The sequence below is a fragment of the Temnothorax nylanderi genome, unplaced genomic scaffold (assembly GCF_030848795.1).
Source record: "Temnothorax nylanderi isolate EJ_2023f unplaced genomic scaffold, tnyl_v1.0 TNYL_tig0109_pilon, whole genome shotgun sequence".
Lineage (NCBI taxonomy): Eukaryota > Metazoa > Arthropoda > Insecta > Hymenoptera > Formicidae > Temnothorax > Temnothorax nylanderi.
Window position 1 is genome coordinate 116,666 of NW_027249171.1, and position 22,976 is coordinate 139,641.

At 33.9% G+C, this 22,976-nt stretch overlaps 3 protein-coding genes and 1 long non-coding RNA gene across 6 annotated transcripts; 2 read left to right on the plus strand and 2 right to left on the minus strand.

The window, feature by feature from the left end:
• The first annotated feature begins 1,141 nt into the window (after positions 1-1,141).
• Positions 1,142-2,363, plus strand: LOC139775987 (uncharacterized). The gene is made up of 3 exons (XM_071712372.1): positions 1,142-1,701; positions 1,873-2,074; positions 2,191-2,363. Exons 1-3 carry the CDS (start codon positions 1,681-1,683, stop codon positions 2,361-2,363), a joined length of 396 nt encoding a protein of 131 aa, XP_071568473.1. The 5' UTR covers positions 1,142-1,680.
• A 2,513-nt stretch (positions 2,364-4,876) lies between these two features.
• Positions 4,877-5,420, minus strand: LOC139775956 (uncharacterized). The gene is made up of 3 exons (XR_011718967.1): positions 5,311-5,420; positions 5,144-5,232; positions 4,877-5,062 (listed from the first exon to the last, which is right to left on the minus strand). It is a non-coding gene; the product is annotated as an uncharacterized lncRNA (long non-coding RNA).
• A 728-nt stretch (positions 5,421-6,148) lies between these two features.
• Positions 6,149-12,165, plus strand: LOC139775954 (uncharacterized). 3 transcript variants are annotated; one of them, XM_071712341.1, is made up of 8 exons: positions 6,149-6,352; positions 6,439-6,598; positions 7,102-7,127; positions 9,424-9,636; positions 9,716-9,865; positions 10,920-11,113; positions 11,293-11,452; positions 11,549-12,165. In XM_071712341.1, exons 4-8 carry the CDS (start codon positions 9,444-9,446, stop codon positions 11,695-11,697), a joined length of 846 nt encoding a protein of 281 aa, XP_071568442.1. In that variant the 5' UTR covers positions 6,149-6,352; positions 6,439-6,598; positions 7,102-7,127; positions 9,424-9,443; the 3' UTR covers positions 11,698-12,165. The 3 variants fall into 3 exon arrangements, with proteins under 3 accessions (XP_071568442.1, XP_071568443.1, XP_071568444.1); XM_071712342.1 differs by lacking the exon at positions 7,102-7,127; XM_071712343.1 differs by lacking the exons at positions 6,149-6,352; positions 6,439-6,598; positions 7,102-7,127 and adding an exon at positions 8,177-8,337.
• A 541-nt stretch (positions 12,166-12,706) lies between these two features.
• Positions 12,707-14,022, minus strand: LOC139775955 (protein germ cell-less-like). The gene is made up of 4 exons (XM_071712344.1): positions 13,918-14,022; positions 13,442-13,811; positions 13,068-13,344; positions 12,707-12,982 (listed from the first exon to the last, which is right to left on the minus strand). Exons 2-3 carry the CDS (start codon positions 13,681-13,683, stop codon positions 13,317-13,319), a joined length of 270 nt encoding a protein of 89 aa, XP_071568445.1. The 5' UTR covers positions 13,684-13,811; positions 13,918-14,022; the 3' UTR covers positions 12,707-12,982; positions 13,068-13,316.
• Between the last annotated feature and the right edge of the window lie 8,954 nt (positions 14,023-22,976).

Consider the following 22,976-nt stretch of genomic DNA (forward strand, 5'->3'; position numbering starts at 1 on the left):
GTTATATATAATAATAATAATAATTTAATATGTATATTATAACATACCTCAAGGCACACAAACACAGAATTGCGTATGAATCCACGCGGCGGTGCCCGATTCAAGAAATCCTATTAAACACATAAATCTATAAGCTAAAAAAAAACAGCAAATACTTTACTTGTAAATTATTGTTAATACTTACCAAATTACTATACACGTTTACTTCTCTTTTTTATTATATATTTCTTTATCAAGAAACACGGTTATCGCTTTACTGACGTGAATCGCTTCACTGACATAAAGCCTCTATCTATCTAAATCTATACCACCATAAACCAAATAAATCATGATATTACCATGAACAATCCCAATCGATAATTCCATTTCGCGTATCGTCGATAATGTTACCGATCGTATAAGAAAAGAAATTGTGTATAATACATAAACCGTGGATGAGCAGCTAAGTAAAGCCCCGGACACACACTTTTTCGTAACAGTAACAGTAAGGTTTCGACCAATCGCGTTGCTCGATTCGGGAACGTACGACCGTACGTTTCCGAATCGAGTAACACGATTGGTCGAAATCCTACTGTTACATTCTACGGAAAGTGTGTGTGGCCAGCTTAAAGGCCCGAGCACATAGGAAAACTTAAGCAGTAAGACGTAAGCAGTAAAAAAATCAACGGTACTGATTCGCTACCGCTTATGTTATGTCTTAAGTTCTTGACTGTGATTGGCTGATTTGCTTACTGCTTCAGTTTTACTGCTTAAATTTTTCTATGTGCCACGGCCTTAACAATTAAAAAGGGGAACACAGACTTTTGCATAACGCATAATACGTAAGCATAAGAAAACTGATTGGTCTATTTCCTTACATGCACATGTGTATGGACCAATCAATTTTCTTATGCTTATGCATTATGCGTTGTGCAGAAGTGTGTGCTCCCCGCTTAAATATGATTGGTTGGATCCAAACATAAGAACCAATCACATTCTGTGTGCGTTCGAAAAAGCTATTAGCGCTAAAAGCGCGCTCCCCGAACACAATCTCTATTGGTCGTGTTCAGCAGACCAAGCCGCTCAGTAGCAGTCGAACGTGATTGGCTCTTACTTTTAGAACCAACCAATCAACGCAGAGTGTTGATAAGACGAACTCAACAGTTGTGTCTGCTGAACGCGGCCATTGTTACTTAGCTGCTGCAGTCGCCACCCGCGCCACCGTCATTCGTTCATCAACCGACGTCCGCGAATGGCGCAAATCCGCCCCGGAGATTCGTCTCGAACGGCCACGCGGCACGCCGGTGAAGTCCGCGTAAAAGTCCGCGTAATAACCGCGTGCATCTCCTAGTGCGCGACGAGGATCTCAGCCAGCTTGGGCGATCCTCGGTCCTCGTATTTTGTTTCTTGCGCGGACGAGCGTGCGAGTGTTGCGCGCTTCGTCTCGAACGGCCACACCAGTCGAGTGCGCGTAAAAGTCCGCGTAATCGACGTTTATATACGTCTTTTCCTCTCGCGATTTCGTCGAGATTACACGGATCGGGGCTCGCGAGGAACGAGGGATTCTCTCCTTTTCTTCCCGACGCGAGTTCACGCGCGCGCACGTACGTACGTACGTACATACATACACGCGTCACATACAGGATTCAAGAATCTTCACAAGAATCTTTATCTCTTTATCGTCCGTTCATCTCGACTGGAATGACAGAACTAATGGACGCAGTAAGTATTACGAAATCTTAAAATCTCGGATCATCGCAAATCGTCGCGTCGTGTAAAAGATTTATGGTGTGATCTCGCTTCGCGTATACTTGGCACGAGACATTAACCGTATCTCTTGATTTATTATAATCAAAATATAATAATAATATAATACTTTTTTTTATTTTACAGAAGGACAAAACAGTAATGGCGGCGGGACAACAGATGGAACAATTAGAATTGAATGAATTAAAAAAAAAGTTGGCTGCGACAACTACAGCGGACACAGCGGCTGCGACAACTACAGCGGGCACAGCGGCTGCGACAACTACAGCGGGCACAGCGCCTGCGACAACTCCGATGGCTGCGGCTGCAGCAACGACTTTGCCGAGACGTAAGTATATAAATATAAATAAATAATATTACATATATATATATATATTTACAACTTGTGTCCGCTCGCGTAAATAACAAATCATAATCGTTAAATAATTTCTCTTTTTGTTACAGCTAGAAGATGGATGAAGAGCAAAAAATCTCACGGGTCATACCGCGGTCGTGGATATGGATATAGCAGTGAACGTAGCCGTGGCCGTGACCGTGGCCGTGGCCGTGGCCGTGGCCGTGGCCGTGGCCGCGGATCATACGGTAGCAAAACAATCTATCAAACGTTTAACCTATAAACCAAAATAGGTTAATCGTTTGATTTGAAACGCGTGCGCATGCACACACACACACACACACACACACACACACACACACACACACACACACACACACACACACACACACACACACACACACACACACACACTATACATAAAAAAAAGACTTATAGAAGATTTTGTTTTTTGAAAGCGCATAAATAATGTATCAACAATATTTAGCATGTAAGATTTTCTCATGTTTTATTTCTTATAATTTTAAGATTAAGTGCTTACATTTTTCGTTTCTGCTTTTTCGTTACATAAATCTCGTCTCTAAAACGTATCAAATCATCCAGTAAATTATCCTCATTCAGTATAATATTTTGTATCTGTCATATTCTAATTATTTTTAAGTTATAGCGAGTTTCATTAGTAATCATGAAAATTTCGGATCGTAAATTTTTATGCGATTTAATTTATGCGATTAATCACATGCGCCATGCATAAAAAAGACTTATAGAAGATTTTGTTTTTTGAAAGCGCATTAATAATGTATTTAATTAAAAATTTATTACTATTTATATAATATATTACCCAGCAAACACAGATATATAACGATTATATTGCCAGTATATAACGAAATGTAACACGCAATATAACACGATCGTAACAGTTATGCAGACATTAGTTGTAATTTCGCATACATGGATTATTGCAGTTATATAATATAATTAAAGCGATGTTATATAACATTTATATAGCAGTAATATAATTTAAAGCATTATTGTAATATAACTGCAGTGTAACCGTTCTCTTACATTTTATTGTATATTAATTAATTTATAATTTGCCTTTTGTACATACTAATTCCAGAAAAGGTTTTTTAATTAATTCTAAGCGAAAACAAACTGTTTTATTTGCTTTTGCTTGAAATTAATTTAAAAACCTTTTCTGGAATTAGTATGTGCAAAAGACATACATGTTTTTGCGTAGGAAAGGGACAAATATAAATATTTAATAATCATTTTATTAGAAATATTATTGCAAATTTTTTTCAAAGTATACATATATGTAACATTTGCTTATAAAATTCAATTAATTACGAGGGTCGTTCAATAAGTCCTTGGAAAATCTAAAAGAAGATTATGTTGAAAAATAAAAAAAAATTGACCCAAAATAACTTGTTTTTCTATCTTTTTCTAAGGACTTATTGAACGACCCTCGTATAATATGCAACTTTCCATAATTCCGAAAGTTAACAAATATATTTAATATATTAATAAATATATCACTAAAATATCTTCAGCACTCGGAGAATACATATATCTCTTCTCGCAGTTTAATATACATCCTTGGTTTCTGCAAGCAAGTCAGCGCAGCTTGTTTCAGAAGCCCGAGACGCTAGTCGAGATGCGGTAAAAGCAATGCAAAATCATTAGAAGCGCACTTCTGTCGTAATTACTTGACGTATCTTACAGCGGCCAATTTCCGAATTGATGAAACTTGATGAAAAATGAAATTCATCTAAAGTAATAGCTGTACGTGCAAATGGTTGCACTGTCTTCACAATCTAGCTGTTTGAAGGCGGTGATGAGTGATATTTTATCACTCCCTCCCGAGCTCCAGCTTAAAATAACATCTTATCTCCCATGCATTGATAAAATCCGTTATAAACGGTATTTGCCATCTTTGGCTATTGATCCTTGCTCAGTCCTCGTCTAATAACATTCTAATACAATTATTTGGTATTGTAAAGTTGCATACAAATCAATTACAAAAAACGAATCAAGATACTAAACAGATAAGCGGAATTTTGATTGATTGCATTGTATCCAACTTATCAAGCTATAACTGATGCAATTTTAATCAGTCAAAACGTGTTTAGGAACAACCACATTAAAACATAATTTAATAGCGTTAATATACACCGCGATGTCTCTCAATATACGAAGGAAGATTAAAATCTACCTAGTGACTAAAGCTTGTTGGAATGACCGCTATAATTAATGTGAACCACATCAAATGCATCAACCGTATCAAATGCATTAATTAATGTACACTGATGTACACTGATATACAAATATATGTCGAAAGTTCCATTCCTATCGTGTTATTTTTAATGGCCGATTCTTTAGCCAATTTAGAGATGATTTTTTTTCTTATTAAAAATATTGAATTTGCATATTTGTATTTTCCACAATTTTCCAATATTATATGTCGCAATACATAAAATTAAAATTTTACTAAAATCTACTTGAAATTATTGTAAAAGTATGATTTTATCTATTTAGATGATATAAATTTAACTGTCTATTATTTGTTGTTAATTTAAAAATTATAAAACATTTTCATTGAAAGGTCAACTCCAAATTGACTAAAGAACTTGTTAAAAATGAACACGGTAAGAATAGATTCTGTGTATCTCCATAAAGAAAAAAGTTTTTACTAGAGATCCATGTCTCTTTCTATTTAAGTGTTGTGCCAAATAGTAACGTGTGCCTACGAACTTCGTCTAACATTCGTAATTAAATAAATTATGTTACAAAGCGTCAATTGGATCCCATGGCCTTTATCTTTACATATTCATAGAGCATTACATTCTCGAAGTGCTAAGTATCCGAAAGTAAGCCGGTCGTTGTGTCTTCTTCTCCCAATGTGAGTGGAGTGACTAGTTGCATGTTAACCGATACGTACGGAGGATAACATAACTGTTTGTCCAAAGTCATTATCTCGTGCTGAAAATATTAATACGTGACGTAATGCGCACCATATAAATTATATAAGAACACATGCCGTCGTTTTCAATGCTGACTTACTTCTGTGTTCCTCCTCAAACATAATCTTAACATACGCGAGTCTTGGACATGTTTTACTTGACGTTGTTCATTCAGTGAAAATAGAGACTCTAAAAAAAATTTCATATTTCTGTTATTAACTTCGATCTAAAAGTATTGAATCAATCAACTGATAATCTAAAGCTTACTTTATTAAAATTTTATGCTCTTTGTGATTTGCTTTGATATGCTCACAGTCTAGTCTGTGGTTTCTTTCAATCCGCAGGCTAGTTGTGTCTAAAGTCATTAGTAAATCTAGTCCATACCCAGCAAACCAATATGTAACTGTTATGTAACTTAGGGAGCACATGGAAAGAACAATGTTATATTTCATAGTTATGTAGATGAGATGTAAGTATTACATAACTTTGAGAGCACTTTAGACAAACAAAGTTATATTTCTTTATTACGTATATAACTCATAAGAGTTATTTAAAAATGTAATATAACACACACGTAACTCGAAATACATAACATAAATCTGACAACCGTTAACTGTCAGCAATATGAGAAATGTTATGTTACTGATATATAATATGTATACACGTAAAGTAATGTAATATAAAAAAGATTTTCTTTTTCGTTCTTTCTTCCATTATGCGAAATGGATATGCGAGGGATATGTGCATAAAATGACTAGACTATACTGAGAAGATATGCAGATAGAAACAAATTTCATAATATATAATATATCTATATCGTAATATATCTATATCTATCTCAGCGAGTTAGGCTGCGGTCCACTTGACGCTACAAATGCTTCGAAGCATTCCTCTTCTCTTTTCTTTCAATGAAGAAAGAAAGAGAAGAAGGACGCTCCAAAGAATTTGTAGCGTCAAGTGGACCGCAGCCTTAGAAGGAGAAGGGAGTATACCCGGGTGACGAGTGACGAGTGAGCGCGACGGCTGCGCGTCGCGGCCTGTTATTGGTCGCTTGAGTTAAGGATAGGCGCCGTGGCGCTTTGCGCAGGAAGAAGCGCACTGCTACCGATAGACCGATACCGGCATGGCAGTCTTTGTCCGCAATGCCCGCTGCCCGCTCGTGTTGCATACCTTGTGTGTCATTTGGTTAGGTCGTTAATCGCTCGTGTCGTTTAATTTCGGTAATCGCTCGTGTTGTAGTGTGCGCATTTGTCAATATCAGGCACATCAAGGTGCAGAGAAAATTATTCGCAGTTGAAAATTCTTGCAGGTAAGTAAATTTATATAGATTCTTTTATCGATATCGTTTAAATATCTCAATGCCTTTCATATCTTGTTTTTGATTATTGATTTTAGTTGTGGCCACGATCGTATACGCACGACCCGTGTCTCGTGGTTGTGGCATATCCCTCACAGAGAAATATACATTACCTAACCTGTTGGAATATCGATTTATTCTCTATTTAAAAAGGTGGATGAAATCATATTTAATAATTGAATACTTCTCAGTAAAAAGGTAAGGGTTATTTACTTTTTTTACTTCTACTTTCAACTTTTATATCTCTTTTTGTCTCTGTACATTCCACGTACCCCATCACCGACTACATTTTCGGAAAGAACAACTCGTTTTACCCCTAAATACCATTGCGGTTTAAAATTTTATTAATTAATTAATATTTACATTAAATTTGTCTATATTTTTTAAATTATTATTAATGTATTATTTAATATTTTACACTATATTATACTGGACACTTTCTAAATCATCTTTACATATGTTTCCTAAATATATTTTGTAACGTGTTTTACAACTTGTAATTTCACGGAGATTAGATGTTGCAAATGTACTTATTCGTACTATATGTGTGCTGCTATATAGTAAAAAATCATGTCAATTAGTTTTCCAAGTTCACTGAAATGTATCTTTTTATTATAAAATTAGTTGTGAATTGATTTGTTTTTTGTATATTGTTTTGATGTTGTAATTTGTATGTAATGGGCATAAATAATATATTTCAGAGTGTGCTTCTGTAAAATATTGATAAGTACGTCATATATGTATATAATATACATATAATATATATATATATATATATATATATATATATATTCTGCTCATTGTTTCAAAAATAGTTAGGTTTATGAATAATTATGTCACGTAAAGATTTCTCTGATTTATCTCAACGTCAAAAACGAAGAATTATATTGCACAATAGTAACGTCCAAAATATGAAAAAAAAAAACCGTACAGAGGAAAGAGATAGTACAAATATTAATAACTGTAATTTAGATATTGACAATGCAAGTATTAATAATTGTAATTTGGATATAAGTTCCAATTTTAATGAAGATGAATCAGATTCTACGAATAATGATTTACACAGTTTATTATCAGAAGACACTTTTAATGAAGATGAATCAGATTCTACGAATAGTGATAGTTTATCATTAGAAGACACTTTAAATATTGACAATTCTATAGAAGATGATTTAAGATTTTGGGTAGCTGAACACAATATTAGTCAGAGTGCCGTAAATGGTATATTAAAAATTTTATTAAAAAGAAATTTAAGCGTTCCAGTTGATTGTAGGACATTAATGAAAACACCACGTAATACATTTTCACAAATAATAAAAATGAATGACGGAAAATATATTCACTTTGGACTAGCAGAAGGTTTGAGACATTCGATTAAAATATATTTCCAAACATTGTATCCAGCGGAGCTGAAAGTAAATATTAATATCGATGGTTTACCTATATCGAAAAGTTCAAGTAGTCAATTTTGGCCGATCTTAGGTGCTATAGTTGCAGATTTTTATACTAAACCATTCATTATAGGCATTTATCATGGTAATACGAAACCAAAAGATGTCGATGTTTTTCTAAAACCATTTGTAGAAGAAGCAAAACCCATTCTTGATACCGGTTTGAATATTAATGAAGTGATTATTCGTATTAAATTAAATGCTATAATATGTGATGCTCCAGCAAAGTCATTAATTTGTGGTATTAAAGGTCACACAGGTTATTTTAGCTGCACTAAGTGTATACAAGAAGGTGAATTTATCCACAATAAAGTCGTATTTTTAGAACAAAATTCAACCTTGAGAACGGATCAGTCATTTCGAAGTAGACAGCATGAGGAACATCACGCTGAAAAATATTTAACTCGACCAACCATTATAGAGACTTTAGACATTGGAATGGTTTCAGGCGTTCCCTTAGACTGTATGCATCTTATTTTTCTTGGTGTAGGTAAAACAATACTTCGAATTTGGATTAAAGGTGCAATAAATATACGATTGACTGCCGTTTTATTAGATAAAGCTCAAAAACGTAACAGCAAATTAAAAATGTTTATACCCATAGAATTTGCACGTCGTCCAAGGCATTTGCTGGATCTAGATCGGTGGAAAGCGACAGAATATAAACTTTTTGTACTGTATACAGGAATAATTATAACAAAAAATGTGCTATCTACCAAGCTGTACATACACTTAACCTGTCTATGCGTTGCTGTAAGAATTGTATCGGATAAACAATATAAGCATTTGCTTGATTACGCGCAATCTCTTTTTGAATATTTTGTTAGAAAATTCCGCGAGTATTACGGAGATCAATATTTATCACACAATGTGCACAATTTACTACATATATGTGAGGATGTTAAACGGTTTGGAACAATCGATTCTTATTCTGCTTTTAAATTTGAAAACTACTTGTATACAATAAAAAAATCGTTAAAAGTTAGTAGCAAACCTCTAGAACAAATAGCTAATAGAAATATAGAAAAGAGAAACATTGAAAAAAGTTTTTCAAATCCTCCAAAAGATTATCCAATAATTCATTATAATAAAAATAAGACGAGAGTGAATAGGGTAGAATTTGATGGATTTATCTTATCGTCCAAAAATTGCAATAACTGTTGTATTCTGACAAACGGTACAATTGCTACAGTAAATAATATTTATTTACAAAATAATATTCTATACTTTAGAGTAAAGCAACATCTCTCTATTAAACCATTTTTTATTTCTCCATGTGATTCAACGCTGGTAGGAATTTATGAGTTATCTGGTAGTCAAGCAGATTTGCCATATGCAATTGTTACAGCTGACGAAATTTCACGTAAATGTTTAAAAGCAGATAATGTTATGTCTTCTGATGATAATTCAAGTATAGTTATTAGCTTATTGCATTAAATCTATAACGATAGCAAATAAAACGTACGTCTATGTGTGTTGATTACATTAATATAATGTATTTCTTATTGTACTATTTATACTCTTTGTGTTATTTATTATATAAATATATATACATATATGATTGTACTGAAGATATCACACTGTGAGACGAAATGAGCTTTCCGTATGCGGTTGTACAATTTCCCAAAGAAGGGACGTACTCGGAAATTCCGACTTCGTGGCTTACAAAAGATTGTACTCAATGTAGATGGCCAACAACTAAGAATGCTACCTTCTTTATAAAAAAAAACAGTCCACCAGAGGCTGATTGGTTACTTTTTGATGTTAAAGTAGAATGTTACTGTGGTAAGTATGTTTAATATTATAGTGGCAATTATTTTAAATATAAATTATGCAATATTAATACAGAATTTTATATTTACAGAGACTTTAGAAAAGGCACGGAAAAAAGCAGAAGATAGTAATTATGCAACTTCCTGTGATGAAATCAGAGGGCGCGGGAAAAGAATTGTACACGAAAAACACTTTCATGATACATATGATGCTTCCGATGACAATACGGATGACGATTCGGGTAATTTAATTTTACAAAATTATATTTTGTTTCTATTGTATTAGAAATTAGAGCTGGTGATTTGCTTTGAAAGTATCAATATTCGAACTTCGAAATAATTCGAAGCTTCGAAGTTAACTTCGAATCTTCGAAATTTAATAAGGTGTCTTCGAAAGTTCTCCTTTTAAAAATAAAATTTTTATATTTATTTGAATATTGTATCAACGATTTAGTGTGAAACACACTGTTCACATTCTACTAACTTTTATCACATTTTATAGATTTACCTCCGCAATTATCTAAGACTCCACATGAAAAATTAAAAATAAATAAAAATCGGGATTCATCCGGAAAAGAATCTTTGTGTGATAAACAATTCTCGCATGAAAAGCAATCCTCATATGAAAAGTCTCACCAACTGCCGCTAAAGAAAACTTTACACCAAACCGTTCACTGTCTGGTAAATCACAAAGACAAATAGTTGATCCACTAAAAAAAGTTCACGCTCCACACAAGAAGTTAAAAATAGATAAAAATCGGGATTCATCCGGAAAAGAATCTTTGTGTGATAAACAATTCTCAAATAAAAAGCAATCTTCATATGAAAAAGTCTCACCAACTGCCGCCAAAGAAAACTTTACACCAAACCGTTCACTGTCTCGTAAATCACAAAGACAAATAGTTGATCCACCACAAGATTCACTTCAGCTTGATGATTCTAATGAATCGGATTCTAATGAAGTTGAACCTGAACAAATTAATAAAAAAAGTAAGAATCCAAAATTATTTTTTTTAAACTATTAAGAATCTTGTTTTACCTTTATTATGTTATTATATACAAGTTATAAGTATTTAACGTTTTAACTTACTCTGGGCTTTTTCAGCAAGAAACAGTTGATACAGTGTAACATAGTGAGTCTTTTCATCTTTGTTATCTGTCATTAAACAAAGGTGAAATGATTCTCTGTTACACTGTGTCATCTGTGTCTCTTGCTGGAAAATGCCTTGTGCGTCTTGATCAAGAGCAATATGGTAATAGCAAATTTATATTTTGTATTAATTTATTTTGTTTCAGAGAAACTGGTTAATATTTGTGTAGAGACGTTAGAGTACGTAAGAAGCATCGACAAAAGACTGAATGCTTTAGAAAGAGGCAATATTAATGTGGAAAATGAGCCTATATTCGATGACATACTTCCGATTAATTCCATACAGAACCTTAAAAAATTTGAGGAAAGCATGGAAACTGCTGAAACAAGATCGAATTTTGTAAGTTAATTTTTAAATATAAATAATATAAATAATATTATATACTGTTTTCACTAGGATATATTTAAATATGTAGCATTCGGCGTTAATTAACTTGTTGACATACATTTAATTTATTATTTATCTAATTACGTATAATTAAATGTATTTATGGTTTAATTAAATTATACGCTTTTAAGGTCGAATTTATGAAAAAAATCGGAGGAAAAAGCACCAAAAATATAGTGCAACGGTGTATGAGCCGTTTGTTTACAAATAATTTTGGCATAGCCTGTTCTTGGTATGGTCGCAGGAATAATTATCGCATGTGCGATTTGAAATGTATCTGCATCTTAAAAAGTGAGCTATTTTAACCAGTTGCATATTTTTATTCTTTGTCTAAATTGGTAAGAATTTTATTTGTAATATTAACTATACTATTTATTATTTTATTAGGTGTGTTAAGAGCCAAGGGTATTGACGAATGCGACTTCGAGACTACAGCAAGCGAATGGTTCCGTCTTAGCAAGCTGCGATATGGTCGGGAAAATAAAAAGATATTACCTGATGACGAGCCTGATGCACACAACACGGTCGAGACATAATCTACTACGTGACTGCTTGTTGGTACTTCATTGATATAACGTCATAACCAAAAATTTAAAAAAACTTTTTGTTTTTAAGTTACAAAATAAGGTGCAATTAGTAGCTTTATTTATTTTAATGAACGTATTGTTAGAAAAATATATATACAGTATATATATTTTCATTTTCATACATTTTTGTAATTTTGTCACAAAGTTTATAAGACTTATAGTTTCCCATTTGTATTCCAATCGATATAACAAAAAGTATATACGTTAGTCTAAGTTTAAATAAAATAATATATTTATAAGAAATGTTATATATGCAGTCAACTATGGATAATTAAGTTTTTTCATTATATGAGGAATTATATTCCGATGAGACTGTGTTCCGATGAGACAAACTGACATACTTGTGATATAATACCTTGTCATAATTATGTTTTATATGTGTGGAAAATATATGAAATATAATAAGTACTATTTAAATATTTACTATATTTATATGTTAGTGCCAAAGTTATATATATTAAGATGTAACTACAAATAAATATTTTCATATCACTTATTAATATTGTTTACTAAAATATGTAATGTATAAATTAATGTAAACATCTTAAAAGTTTAAGATACATAATAAGTTAATTGTTTTAAAAATTGACTGGTTATTTGCAAAATATAATTATCAAATGCAAGTATTAAATCAATGAGTATATAAAAATAATGAGCAATAATAAAGTTAATAATACTGTAATATAATAATAAAAAAATATATATTTACTTACAGTTCTTATGTATAAAAATAAACATATTATTCTATCTACTTATATTTTAATTTCAAATGCTATAAATATTTGTTGTAGATAAAGATTCTTATCCGCAACAAATATTTATACCATTTTGAATTAAAATATAAGTAGATAGAATAATATCCATTTTTATACCCATGTATATTGCATTATATAAACATAACATATACACTAATGTTATATTACGTCACATATAGAAGTAAGTAACATAGACGTCTATGTTACATTGCAATAATATATCATTTGAAATATATTTGATATGTAAATGATACATTCAAAGTTGCTGACATAGAGCCGTACCAGTACGTAACATTTACCCATACAAGTAATATTACATGCAACATCGCGTAATATTACATATATATCTATGTTACATATTGTGGTTTGCTGGGTAATGGAATGCCTTCCATCTCCAAATGTGTTCGCCTGGCTTCTCGACACATCTGCCGCACCGAAAGCACTCCTTGGAAAATTTCTCTTCCGTCATTTGCGCCGGACTGCACGTGGAGCAGAAAATACGTAGTTCCGTCTATATTGATTCTATTAAAAAAGAAAAATTTAATTGTAGCACTTGTAGACTACCCTCTGTCTTTATTTCCATCCACTCTTAACAAGTGAAGCCACTGTTCTCTGTAAGCACCGTGCAGCCAGTCTGGTGGTATTAAATTATCACTGCATAAGATCTTGTCGTCTTGTTCATGTAACAGCAGATATTTCATCCTCAGTGCTTTGAAAGGCGCTGCATATTCCTTGCTCTCTTCAGTCGTTAAAAACGGCTCGGTCCACTTGTAATTTTTAAAGTATTCATCCATTTTTAGCATCTCCTCGTAATTATAGTGTGCATAAATGTGCAAATAACCTGGAAATAGAGCAATCACATATAATTACACAACAAACACACAGATTCCATTACTTGTTACTCTCAGAAGTCAAATATGGATCATTTATAAACGTACCACAAGCGTAGCATCATGTATATGCAAAACTCTGTTTGCAAAACAACCAAATCAGGACTGGCGACCAATTCTGTCATCAAGTCTGACGAAATTTCCTTCAAAAAGAACGGATGTCGCCATCCGTAACCCAACAGATTGACTTCCAGCCATCGTTTCGCAGCTGCTTTCACAGTAGGCACACCATACGACACAGCTGCGTTATAATACGACACAACAGTCTCACTGTTTGTAGTCTCCACCATTATGTCTACGCACTCATCTATTAAGCCTTGCAGTTGAAACAGTGTAGACGTTGCCAGAATAGAAACCACGTCTTTCGGCTCCAAACTGACCTCGTCTTGATACAACGAACCCAATACCACAGACAATGCTGGAACAATTTTAGATATTATTTCTAGATGACACAATATAAATCCTTTCACATATTATTCTTAGTTATTTTTCTGCTTATGTTTAATTCCACGACGTGTCCTTACAATTTATCGTAATATTAGGATCCGTGATTTCGACACTGATGCGTGAAACGGAAAGTACCTCTATATTATATATGTGCACAACGTGTTCTAACCTATAATAGCACATATACATACCTTCAAGTTATCTCTCGTACGAGGTACGAGGGCGAATCAAAGCCACGTCCTCGACCGTCTCTCGCCGGCGTCGCGTCCTTTCACGAGCGCCGGGCCTTCGCACGCACGAGACACCCGCGAACGCGGTTCACAATCATGGAATCATGCATCCGAAGGATGCGCAGTAGTCAATAAAATCAGCCAATCAAATACAAGCGGCAATGCAAGAAACAATATGGCTACTGACGTATTAGGCTGCGTTCGGAAACGTCACCTCGTGTGCACTCGGGTGACGTTTCCAAACGCAGCCTTATTGTTTACTACCATTAATCGTGCTCGCTGTTAATATACTTTTTCATTTCATATATTTTTTTATTACGGTGTTTCTGTATTTACAGTGCTCTTGTAGAAAAAGGTAAGTATTTTTATACACATTTATATATCATTTTTTCTGTAAAGAGTTTACTGATACATACTCTATTTCACGTAAAGCAGATCAGTAACTTAACCTCGTTTTAATACATGTTTAAACAAATAATTTGATATTGGTATTGTTGTTCCGTCAGAAATCATGCCTGTGTGTGCAGTTCCAAACTGCAAAAACCAGTCACGGTGCCTCTTCCAGAAGGAAGACATTAAATTGTATCAATTTCCTCAAGAGTCTCATTTGCAACAAAAGTGGCTTGCAGCATGTGGACGAAAGGAAGATACAATAAAACTTCGTAAAGGTAATATACAACTAGTTCAATACAATGTATAATAAAATTTGCACTTTTTATTTTTTTAATTTGAGAAATGTTTATTGTGTATAAAATAATATAATTAAAAGTATTGTTAGAATAATATAATTTTTTAAAAATATTATTTTTAGCTGCAATATGTGAAATTTATTTTACATCCGACTCTTTCGAGGACAAACTGACACAACCACGATCGAAAAATGTCAAACCACGAATGATTCGTCGATTGAAAAAGGGGTCTATACCAACACTGCATCTCATTTTGGCAAAAGAAAGGCGGAAAAGAATTTTAAGTTCTTGGACACTTTCAATAAATGAGGATGTTGAACCACGAACAAAAGTACTTTGGTAATTTTTGAAATTGTTTTATATTTTTTACATTACTTCAAAAAATTTATAAAATTGAATGATAAGTAAATAAATTGATTTTATTTATATAGAATTTATAATTACATATTTATTTTATTGTTATGTGACAGTTGTGCCGGAATACCAACATATTCTGAATTAGTCAGTTGTGCAAGAAACAACTGTGCAAAAGCCTGTACTGAAAAATTCAAGGAATCAGTGGATAACAATGTAAGGCCTACTTCCGTCGTCTTGGACAATGCTACGGAACAGGAAGAAAGTAATGCAGAAATGGAAAGTGCCAAATTCATCGAAATGTACGTATATACTTTATATGAACTCACGAAAAACTTATTTATGGAAAAGATTTATCTATGATATGTAGTATTATATTATATAATTAATCATAAATTGTGTCGTAAGAAAACTAAAAATATTGAAATATTGAGCAAAAACGCAAAATGAAATTTTTTTGTTACTAATAAAAACTTTGATGTTACTTAAAAAATCGTATATAATTCAAAAATTTGTAAAGAAGAAGGAACAAGATTTAACATACTTTTCAATAAATTTTTTAAATATTATTTATTTGTGTTTATAGTTCTGTACAAACCGATATCCAGCCAAGCTTCAACGAAAAGTATTCCGAAGTTCTCACGGAATTGAGTTCAAAAAATGAGCAACTTGTTCAAATGAGCGAGACAAATAAACAGCTCATTAATCGAATTGTGGAACTTGAGACGATGTTACAAAGAAATAATAAGGACATGGAAGAAGATATTGATAGGCATGGACAAAAAATTGCATCTAATATACTAAGTACAGTATTTACACCAGGTCAGGTCAAGAATCTCTTAAGTCCAACACAAAAACTAATAAAATGGACAGCGGAAGATATTTCATCTGCTATTGCTCTAAGATCGAAGAGTGGAAGAGTATATAAATATTTACGCGAGGTTACAAAGATACCGCTTCCTTGTGAATCAACGCTTCGAAACTGGAGTTATAATTTTACGGTTAAACCAGGAATATTACACAACGTACTCGAAATTATGAAGAAAAAAGGAGAAAACTTATCTATTGCTGATAAATTGACTGCGTTGAGTTTTGATGAAGTATATATATCGAATAAAATTGATTTAGAACGTCGAGAGCAGAAAATATATGGACCACATAAATCGTCCCAATTTGCAATGGCTCGAGGACTTTTTGGTAGCTGGAAACAACCAATATTTTACGCCTTTTCTCAACCAATGACAAAAAATATTTTATTTGAAATTATACAAGCTCTGTACGAAATTGGTTACATTGTTGTGTCTATAACTAGCGACATGGGCTCAACGAATATAGCCTTGTGGAAAGAACTTAATGTTGGAATTGAAACATCAAAAAATTCCATAAGTGATAATACTATAAAAATACAACATTTTTTCTTACATCCGGCGGACGAGACATTAAAAGTTTTTATGTTCGCAGACGTTCCTCATTTGATTAAATTAATGAGAAATAATTTATTCGATTCCGGATTTAATATAGATAATTTAATATTTAATAAATCAATTTTAGAAGAATTAGTAGCTCTTAATGAAAAAGATTTAAAAATAGCTTTTAATTTAAATAGAGACCACCTTGATGCGAAAGGTTTTCAGCGGCAAAAAGTTAAACTAGCAGCCCAAGTTTTTTCCAACAGAAATGCTACGGCCATAAAGTATTGCGGACAACAAGGATTTTTTAAAAATAAAAATTGGAAAGAAATGGGGGACATGCTGGAACTAATTAATAATTGGTTCGATCTTCTGAATACCCAATCCAAATATGGAAGACACAGTGGCTTACGTGCCTATGGAGTTTATTTAGAACACCAGGATAACACGCTTGATAAAATGAATGAGTTTATTTTAAAAATGAGAGTATGTGGAAAAAAATCCCTTATGCCATTTCAAAAAGGGATATTATTATCTAATAAATCCCTCAAAGAGTTGCTCCTATATTTGAAGGAAAAATACACATGCGAGAACTTCATTTCAGAATATATAATTACCAGACGACTGTGCCAGGATATACTTGAAAATTTCTTTGCACACATCAGATCGATGGGAGGAATGCACAGTAATCCGTCACCCGTAGAATGTCAAACACGTCTAAAATGGTATATCCTGGGAAAACATTCTGACTATGGAATATCAGAAAAAAAATGCTGAAACAGATACAAATTCAACTCCGATCGCATATTTGGAAGATTTTAGCAATTCTTCTCAATCAGAATTGATGGATTATTTTGAACAGGATGAAGTTGCAACGGAAATAGCAATGTTTAATGAAGGACTGCAAGAGATAGAAGAAAATTCTAATAACATGCACGAATTAGAAAGAGAAGAAGAGGAAAGAGGTACAGGTAATTTTGTAAATAAATTTAGTAAAAGGTAAAAATAAGTAAAAAATAAAAATAAGTAAAAAGAAGTAATAAGTGAAATAAGTAATATGTATAATAGTTGTAAAAATAAAAAAATAAAAATTATTAGTATTATAAAATCTATTTTTTATTATTATATATATAGCATTTTAATATTATTTTACTATTGTTTTTCTCACTATTATTCTATTACTTCTATTCCATTTTATTCTATTCTATTCCATTCTATTATTCTATTGTATTATTTATATTCTTTAGAAACTTTACTCCATATTTATAATGCGACGGTAGACGAATGGAAGTTATTAGAAGAATTTGAACAAGATATAGCACGTCAAAAAATTGAATCTGAGGCTTTAGTATACATAGCTGGCTATGTTGCATATAGATTTCGATTTTCGTTTTCTCACCTTGGCCTGCCCACTGCTAAACTACAGTCTCTTGATAAGCATCATTGGTTATCGTGCTTGTCAAGAGGTAACTGCATGTATCCATCTGACGCTTTTCAAGTTGTTGCCAAAATTATGGAAAAAGAATTCATTAAATTTCATGGCAACAGTTTCAATAAAGAATCTGGTATATTTGATAAAGTCACAGATCGTGTAATTTGCAGAATACAGAACAAAGAATTATTTCCACGACCGGTAATTCATTGTTTAGTGAGAACAAGAACATATATCCGATTGCGAAACATAAATTTAAAAATTAAAGAACAAAACATTTTAAAAAATGGAAAAAATAAATGGAAAAATATGAAATTAAAACATATTTGCAATAAAATTAGATTATAAGTTTCTTTTATTACATATTATATTATTTTATTCTTTTATTACATATATTATTTTATTGTTTTTTAATATTTTATTTGTTATTTCTAATAAAATATAATTAAAACATGATCTTTTTATTTTATATATTCTTCTATAAACCTGTGTTTTAAAATTTGCGACTTGCAATGCCGCTTACATTGGATTGGTTGAAGTATGTCACATGACTATCCCCTCTCCCCCATTATGCGCAATGCTTCACCTCTCTAATTCCACCATGGGCACGAGGCACGATAGCACTAGCGGAAGCTGCGGAAGCGGAAAGAGACTTAGGGCCGGTCTACAATCAGTCGTATGTCGGAGGATATTTTCCGTTTCACGCACAATGCGCATAATGCATAATTTATCCTTTTTATTCATCGAGTGTTAATAAACAATGATAAATGATGCATTATGCGCATTGTGCGTGAAACGGAAAATACCCTCCGACATACGACTGTACGACTGATTGTAGACCGACCCTTAGGGTATTTTCCGTTTCACGCATGATGCGCATAATGCATCATTTATCCAATTGTTTATTAACACTCGATGAATAACAAGGATAAATAATGCATTATGCGCATCGTGCGTGAAACGGAAAATACCTCCTAATGTGCACAACGTGTTCTAACCTATAATAGCTCGATCAAGCTATCTCTCGTACGAGGGCGAATCAAAGGCACGTCCTCGACCGTCTCTCGCCGGCGGCGCGTCCTTTTACGAGCGACGGGCCGTCGCGCACACGAGACACCCGCGAACGCGGTTCACGATTTCCCACGGACGGGCGCGGTCTTCTAATGTATCGTCACGATCGTGGCACGATGGCACTAGCAGAAGCGGCGAGAGACCGCAAACTTGCGTGTAGTGTTGCTTAAACATCGATAGTCTATCGATAGTATTAATAGTAAATGCACCATCAAAATTATCGATAGTTAAAAAAACTATCGATAGTTCTATCGGATTCACACCAGTCTAGTAAACTCTAGTGTCTGATCTAGGCATAGAGTATTCTGTACTCAGATCCGACACTGGAAATAATTTCACGCATGCGCAAAAGACTCCTGTCAATGGCCTAGTTTACACCAATCACTTGATACGCGTATTAAATAGTAAATAACTAGTAAATTAGTTTGATTATTGGCTGATCAGCTCAAATATACTATTTGATACGCGTATCAAAAGATTGGTGTAAACTAGGCCATTGTCGTGGAGAAAATCCCACAATCTCCCATCACTGCTGCCTATTGTAGACCCGGCGGGGAATTCCCCACGGATTGTAGATTGGTTTTTGTTTAAAAATTTCATTCGTTTCATTGTTATTTTTTATTACGTATTGTTGCATCGTGCGTACTTGTTGTCGAAGCTGGCTAATTTTGATCTCGATATTTTATTTGATAATGGGCCGTAAAAAATCATTAGTGTGGAAGTTTTTCAAAGCAGTAGAGACTGAGGATGGTGCAAGTAGTAAATTTGTGAAATGTCAAATATGCAAGCGAGAATATTGCAACTCTGGAAATACCACTAACCTGAACGATCATTTAAAGCGAAAACATCCCGAAAAATTGATTATTAGAGTTGAGAACGAATCATCTGATGAAAATATACAAGAAGAGGTACCGATAAAAAAATCTAAACAGTTTATTAAAAATTATATAAACAGGGATAAAGTGTACGATAAAAATTCCAAAACAAAAAAACAACTTGTTCGAGAGCACGCGTTTGCGCGGGATAGCGCGAGGTAACGAGACGACCACAAGAGAATAGGTAGCAAGTACAGAAATTATGAAATAAAAATCTATATTTACAATGTCTATATGTACAGAGTTCGTTTCTTTACAGCAAAGAACAGAAGCCGTGAGCGCGCACAGAATTTAGCACGGCAAAGCGGCAAGATGTAGCGGGTGCTAAAGCAAGTTGCGGAAGCGAAAGCAAGTGCGAATTGCAAAGCGAAAGCGCGGTATAAAGCGGTGTGCGGTCGTATAAGATACTAGGCGGGTGATCTGCGAGCGAAATCGGTTCCGCGGCGCAGCGGCGGTCTTTTATCACCTCCGCGGTGATGCTCCCTCCAGGCAGATCACCGATGATTTCGGGCGGGTGATTGGCCCTCGGCGGCCTACGTCATCGCGTTGACGTCACCGTTTTAACGTGACGACTAGAAGTGCTCGTTGCTTGTTTTCGGCAGCGGTGTTTATGGCATGAACTTTCTCCCTTGTTGGCGCGGTAGCGTGACTTTGTTATTGCCGAGCGAATGTCAGCGAATATTCCAATGCGACTGAGAGAAAATCCATGCCATAATTTGCCAATGATGCAATCTCTTTAATGCGAGATATCCGATTTTTGCGGAAGGCGTGCGAGCACCGGCATGCAACCGAACGCGCTTTTCGGCATGATTATCGCAATCTCAAACACAACTTGATAAATTATACGTCGAGATGATCGCTACAGACATGTTGCCTTTTAGAACTTCTGAACATAAAGGTTTCAAGAAATTTATTAATGCTCTAGACAACAGGTATAAATTGCCCAGCAGACACACGCTCAAAAATACTAACGTACCAACGTACTACAATGAAATAAAAAACAAGTTGACAATGGCAATTTCACAATGCAAGCATTTTGCTATAAAAACGGACATGTGGACAAGTTCTTCGAACGAAGGTATTTTAGCAGTGACCTGCCACTTTATCCAAAATGCAAAATTAAAATCACCATTACTAAAAGTAACCAAAATTGAAGGACATCATACGGCTGAGTCTATGGCACAAGTAACTTAAACTTGATTTAATTAATTTATTTATTTGCTTTACTTATTATTGATACTGATGAGGTTTTATTTACATTCACATATTTATTCACATATTAATTTTTTTATTGTCTTGTTTCAGGCTATCGATGAAATATTGTTGGAATATAATATTCGTCATAAGACTGTAGCTATGGTTACAGACAATGCTGCATCTATGATAAGATGTGCCGATATCTTAAAAATCCGACATTTGCCTTGTTACGCTCATAGTCTCAACTTGACAGTGCAAGACTGTTTCAAAATAGATTCGTTTGCCGGAATTTTATCTAAATAAGGCCATTGTAAGGTTCTTCCGTAGCAGTACGTTGGCAAGCGATACATTGCGTACTATTCAGCGAAGAAATAACAAACCGGAGTTAAAACTATTGCAAGAAGTGGAAATTCGTTGGAACAGTTCTTATTATATGCTAAGAAGAATTTCTTATGTACGTACTGAGCTGGCAATCGCCATAAACGAGTGTGCACGGGCTCCAACGCCACTTACAGCCGAAGATTTCGAAGCAATTGACGAAATATTGCAGCTTTTGGAGCCTTTTTAAGTAGCAACAACGACAATTTCAGGAGAGAACTACGTAACTTCCTCTTTAATAATACCTCTTTCAAGAGGTATTTCAGCAAAATTAATAAGTTTTGAAAACAAATTAAAAACTTTTGAAGGACTAGACGTTTTAAATTCATTAATAAACTCGGTAAATAAGAGGCTTAAATCGTATAATGCAAGGTCGATAGCCATACTTGCAACAGTTTTGGATCCAAAATTTAAAAAAAATGGTTTTAGAACTTCTGAAGAAGCTGACAACGCGATTCAACTTTTGCAAAGAGAGTATACATCTTTTATTTCCTCTACTCATCAAGCTCAAGCAACTACCAGTTCTGGCGCCTCTAGCAGCTCTGTTAACGTGATGCCGTCAGCACCGCAAGCTTGTACTGAAGGAAATTCTAAAGCAGAAGATTTACTTTTTTTGCCAAATAATAACCAGCGACTGATCGCAACTCCAATGAGTGATGCCATCATTGACATTCGTCAGTATATTGAGAAACCTGTAATTGAAAAGAAAGCATGTTCCTTAGATTATTGGAGTACATCTAATAGTATGCTTCGAGAAATGGCCGACAAATATTTATGCATTCCGGCAACTTCGGTTCCGTCAGAACGCATTTTCTCTAAAGCAGGCGATATTATGACCAATAAGAGGAATAGGCTAAAGGACAAAAACTTAAATACATTACTATTCTTAAAACAAAACTTTCCTTTGTTTTATAACGAGTAAATTATGTTTTTCCATAATTAATTGTTCTTTATGTTAATAAAAACAATAGTTTTGTATATTAATAAACGTAATAATAGTACATGCGCAATTTCTGTTTACTTTTTTATCACAGAGCCGTATTAGCATCTTAAGACATTACTTAAGACGGTCTTAAAATAAGAACCGACTATGAATACCGGCCATAGTCCAATCAACTTGCAGCTCTTACAGAAAAGTAGCAGTTTCAATGGCTTAAAAACCGAAACTCGGACGCAGTTCTAGCATCGTGGACACAAGGCTTAACAAACTATTTCTGTTTCGTTAGTGCCCATCTACAATAGGTGTTTTAAGCCCTAAGCCCTAAGAAATTGACCAATCACAGACAATTATTTTCCTCAAATTCAATTGTAATTGAACAATTTCTTAAGGCTTATGGCTCCTGCACACAGGACGCGGCAACGCGGCAATGCGGCAACGCGGCAGCGCGGTGACCAATCACCGTCTTGCTTTTCCGGAAGTAATAGATATATAACTTTTGCCGCGTGCCGCCGCGCGACAAAAGTTGGATTGCATTCAACTTTTGTCGCGCGGCGTCACGCG